Raw genomic sequence first — 5000 nt, 5'->3', positions numbered from 1 at the left:
ATATCCAAACACCGAGTTTTGGTTTTGGGACCTTTAAACAACCTGTATGTAAAGTTTCTGTACTTCTCCTGCTCCCTTGCTGAAGTACACTTAGTGTATTACATTATTATTCACTGCTTATGCCTGTGTAATAAAATGCTTATGTGGCCATTACGTGCTACTGATTGTTCTGGATTAAGCACAATGTGACCATTACTGTGTGTTTAAAGTATAATCAGTGCAAGAAGTTTTACTTCATTAGAATTTAGTCTATAAAACTTAGGTCACAAGATCTACAGCCATGTTTACATTATCCATCATCAGCAACAGTGAGGGATTACAGAATATTAGGTGTGATCACGTAATAGTTAACGTACATTATGTGTAAAGTGCAGACAGGGACTCCATCATAACTAACAGGGAGAATCAGAAGGTGACACAGACATGAGGGCTTCCTGAAAGAGTCCAAACACTCCACAGTCTATAAACCTGAGTGAACATGTGAGGGTGGTGAGGAGACAACATCCAGACATCCCAGTTCACCAAACACTCTGTGCCCATCAACAATCCACATCTGCTGCTTTACCTAAAGAAACTAACAATAAAACACTGAGACTGTGTGGACGTTCCATAAGCATGGAGCATGTACATGATCCACACACTCTGACCTGCACTCATACATATTTTATTCTGTGAAGCTCTCTGTTACACACACATACACACAGGACATGGAAAAAGATAGGATGAGGCAATGGGGGGATGGAAGGAAGACTTAAAGCAGTGCATTCTGGGTTGGAGAGAGAGAGTAAAGTGTGATAACCCTGGGAGTGAGACAGCTGTCTGACATTTTTGTTTGTCCTCAAGGTGCATTTCAGAGGAATTTATAAACACTCGCAGATTCAACTAGGAATCTTCTGAGAAGAACAAACACACACACACAGTGATGCAGAGCTCTTTGTGATGCTGCAGGTAAACTCACCCTGTATTCAATTCAAATGTATTGTCAGATTGAATTTCAGAGCATTTTTAGTCTGCATGTTTCCAGTTAATCTCGGGAAATCTTCACAACTTCTTTCTTTCTTTTTTAAATATAGATCTGAGACACTACATAAATAATTCAGTATTTGTGTACAAGAAGACATTTATTTTAAAGTGTGTTCTGTGACCCTGAGCTTAGTGAAGTGAATAATGAATAATTTACTGTTGTCTCTGTAAGCAGTCATTTGTCCCACAGTGTGTGCTGCATTTACACACACACACACACACACACTCACACACAATTTCGGTATGTAGTATTTGTCATTTGTTCCTAAGTGTTTTTATTTATTACTCTCAGTGAGTTCAGATTTATATTGTATTTGACTTAATTCTGATTCTCTCTCTCACACACACACACACACACACACACACACACACACACACACACACGCACAATTTGATTTTAGTGATTAAAAACTATAAGAATTAACGAATAATCGAATGTAGTTTGAAGGTTGTACAAGTGTAAAATCAACCACATTTAGGATTTAAACCGTTTTAAAAGCAGAATTGTGCCTGATGTTACCGAGTTACACAACAGGAAACAAAGACCATATAAGGATTAATGTAGTGAGTATGCTGGGTCAATAGGGACAGAATTAACATGAATACAAACGTATTAATCTAATTACAAAATCAACAATTCCTGTGTTTGTGATTACTTTTGACTGAAATTAAATTAAATTGAAATGAGATATAAGTCTATAATTAGATTAACAGACTAAATAGATTAAAAATTAAATTTAAATATAGTGATGCAGTTACAGCTGTATCTGAACTTACAGCCTCACTTTCACCAACAGATGAAATTCCACCCTTGACTGTGGCTTTAAATAAAGCCCCGCCTCCACCAGATGTGACCCGGCCCATATTTACCCCTTCTCTTTCAATTGCCTCCGAAATGGCACCACACTCGTCCCCACCTGCACACACACCCCCACCTCCACACTCATCCCCACCTTCACACACACACACACCTTCACACACACACACACCTTCACACACATCCCCACCTCCACACACATCCCCACCTCCACACACACACCCAACTTCACACACACACACACCTTCACACACATCCCCACCTCCACACTCATCCCCACCTGCACACACACACCCACCTTCACACACACACCCACCTCCACACTCATCCCCACCTCCACACACACACCCACCTCCACACCCACCTTCACACTCATCCCAACCTCCTCACACACCCCCATGGGCTCTAACACTACCCACAACTCTGTCAATAAACCCCACCTCCCAGAATTCCTCTTCCACAATGCCACTTCCCTTTCCAATTCCTCCAGAAAGCCCCACCCTAATGTTCAACCCCACTCCTATCCTCATTTCTCCGTCCTCCTCCACTTCTCAGACGGCTCTAGACACACAGCCTATGCTTCAGCTTCACTCGTCTGGAGAATCCCTCCCTCCTCAGCAGATGACCTTTGACCTTGACCCAGTGGGTGGTGCAGATCTGTGTAAAGGAGCTGCTGATGAAGAGTCAGGTACTACAGCACTTTCCCTGAACACCTTCTCCTGGGTTCACAAACAAACAGACAGACAGCAATAACTGAATGGATGAATAAATAAATAAGAGTATATCCACAAGTCTAGTGTTTTTCTGTCCAGCTGCGTGTGTGTTCAGACTGTGGCCTGTGTGTCCGTCTCGCTTGGCATTATTTACAACTCTGATACCATTCTTCATCATCATCATCATCATTGTCATTGTTACTGGTAAACACATTATTTAAGAATTATAATCACATTCTCTATTCCAAAAATCCTATATTCATACCTGCAAACTAGTCGCTTTTCGGGCGAAATTCGCCATTTTTAATCAAAATGTCATTTGTGTGAATCGTGTAGATCCGAAGAGTTTTTAGATTGGGGGGGGGGGGGGGGGGGTTTGTCTTACATCCTCGCGTCTTATATATTTGTGTTCATCAATTTATTAAGGTTCCAATCAGGGGCGGTTTTAGGATTTCATCTTTAGGGGTTTTAGCCCTCAGTGAGAATTTAAAACAAGAAGAGTTTTATATTATATATTATATGACAACTCTGGTAATAAGAATAGTGAAATTTCACTGCTTTTGGTTGCCGATTAACATTATAGATAAACGCATCCAGCTCTGACTGCGCGTGCACGCTGCGCGTACCTGAGCTTCTCCGTTCAAATAACGCACTTTTGAAAGACTACAACGCACGCGCGTAAAAGCAAAGTAAAAAAAATCGCTCTTGGGTTTGGGGGGGGGGTGTTGGGGGGTGTATATTTCGAAACTTGTCACCTTTTTCACCTCTTGTGAGTTTGCAGGTATGTATATTCAGTACAGTGTCTGGTGTATTAGCATTAAAATGAGAACTTATTGGTTGTTTTTAGAGTTTATATATTTACACATGAGCAAAAATATACATTGCCTTTGTGTTTGTGGTTAATTGTAACTGTAGAAGTGCACTAAAGAGGAGAAATGATTTGGGACTGATATCTGGTCTCTCGTTCCTGTTAGTGAGGTTTGTGTCTTTTCCAACAAAAATAAGAGACAACAGTGCCTCCTGTGACTTAAAGTGGAACTGCAGCCTGTCAGAGCCTTCATACACACTTCCTGTCAATCAAACACTAACAACTTCCTCAGGTAGTGTACACTTCATTCTCATCAATACACCACAGTTTACATAAAAAAGAGGGTAAACAATGTGTGTGCTTTGTGTGTGTATGTATGTGTTTCCTCAGACTGCACTGGTCCAATAGAGTTTTTGGAAAGGATTGTGGGCGGGACTGTGGCTCGGCAGGGCCAATGGGCATGGCAGGCCAGTCTGCAGTGGAGGGGACAGCACATGTGTGGGGGGGTGATAATCAACCCAAACTGGGTCATAACTGCTGCCCACTGCTTCATTGAGTAACACACAAACATATAAATAAATATATATTTATGTTAGCACACGCACGTGTGTGAGAGAGACTCACTCCCATGCTGCACTGCTGTCTCTGTCTCTGAGGTATGACCTGACACTGGAAGCTGATTGGCAGGTTGTGGTCAATACTCTCGTGGTGTCTGATGTGTCACACGGTCAGCGCTACAACACACTGCGCATACTTACACACCCCAAATACTCAAAAGAAACCAATGACTACGACTTGGGCCTACTGCTCACACATACTGCCATGAGGATGGGGGGTGAGCTCTGTGTGTGTTCAACATTAACAGTGTCAAGTGTTATGACGATCATCTTGTCATCAGCTGATCGGTTTGATTGTGTGTGTGTGTGTGTGTGTGTGTGTGTGTGTAGACACTGTGAGACCTGTGTGTTTGCCTGTTGCTCCTCAATCGTTCCCTATCGGCTCATCCTGCTGGGTTACTGGGTGGGGCTTCACACATGAAGGAGGTACAAACTCTACACACTGTACACTACACAATATACACTAAACAGTACACACTGTACACTACACACTGTATACTGTGTGTTGTGTGTGTTCAGGGTCAGTGTCGGCTCAGCTCAGACAGGCACAGGTTCAAATTATTAATCAGACAGTGTGCTCTGGTCCATCAGTCTACGGTCTCTATATCACTCCCAGAATGCTGTGCGCTGGAGATATGGAGGGTGGAGTTGACGCCTGCCAGGTAACCAGGCCCCCTCACCCACTACCCCTTGACTGAGTGTCTCATCATGCTTGTTATTTTGATTCAATTCAGTTGAGTTTTATTTGTTTAAGGCTTTTAACATTGGATATTATTATAAAGCAGCTTTACAGCTTTACATCTTTACAAATAAATAAATTCAAGATAAAAATTTTAATTTAAAGATATCTCTAATGAGTGACATTAAAGAAAAAAGGAGACATACCAGAAATTCTGCAATTCATATAAATATTTTTAACATTCTACTTATTATTTTAACGATAATTTGAAAACCTTTCTGTTTGAAAAAAAAAAAAAATACACACAGAAGCATTTTTATTAGTTGCTTTAGCCTTTTGGAGC

At 41.4% G+C, this 5000-nt stretch overlaps 1 protein-coding gene across 1 annotated transcript in view; it reads left to right on the top strand.

The window, feature by feature from the left end:
* Positions 1 to 1991: 1991 nt before the first annotated feature.
* The window catches only part of LOC132839945 (transmembrane protease serine 6-like), a 4235-nt gene continuing 1226 nt past the window's right edge, over positions 1992 to 5000 (top strand). Inside the window, exons 1-7 of the mRNA XM_060861159.1 lie at positions 1992 to 2528; positions 2653 to 2757; positions 3528 to 3653; positions 3752 to 3917; positions 4018 to 4196; positions 4309 to 4404; positions 4498 to 4640. Coding sequence (XP_060717142.1) covers positions 2303 to 2528; positions 2653 to 2757; positions 3528 to 3653; positions 3752 to 3917; positions 4018 to 4196; positions 4309 to 4404; positions 4498 to 4640 — 1041 coding nt within the window. The 5' untranslated portion in view covers positions 1992 to 2302. The remainder of the gene's footprint in view (positions 2529 to 2652; positions 2758 to 3527; positions 3654 to 3751; positions 3918 to 4017; positions 4197 to 4308; positions 4405 to 4497; positions 4641 to 5000) is intronic.

The sequence above is a fragment of the Tachysurus vachellii genome, chromosome 25 (assembly GCF_030014155.1).
Source record: "Tachysurus vachellii isolate PV-2020 chromosome 25, HZAU_Pvac_v1, whole genome shotgun sequence".
In the NCBI taxonomy this organism is placed as follows: Eukaryota; Metazoa; Chordata; class Actinopteri; order Siluriformes; family Bagridae; genus Tachysurus; species Tachysurus vachellii.
The sequence above is the reverse complement of the archived record's forward strand: the minus strand, read 5'-3'. Positions and strand labels throughout refer to the sequence as shown.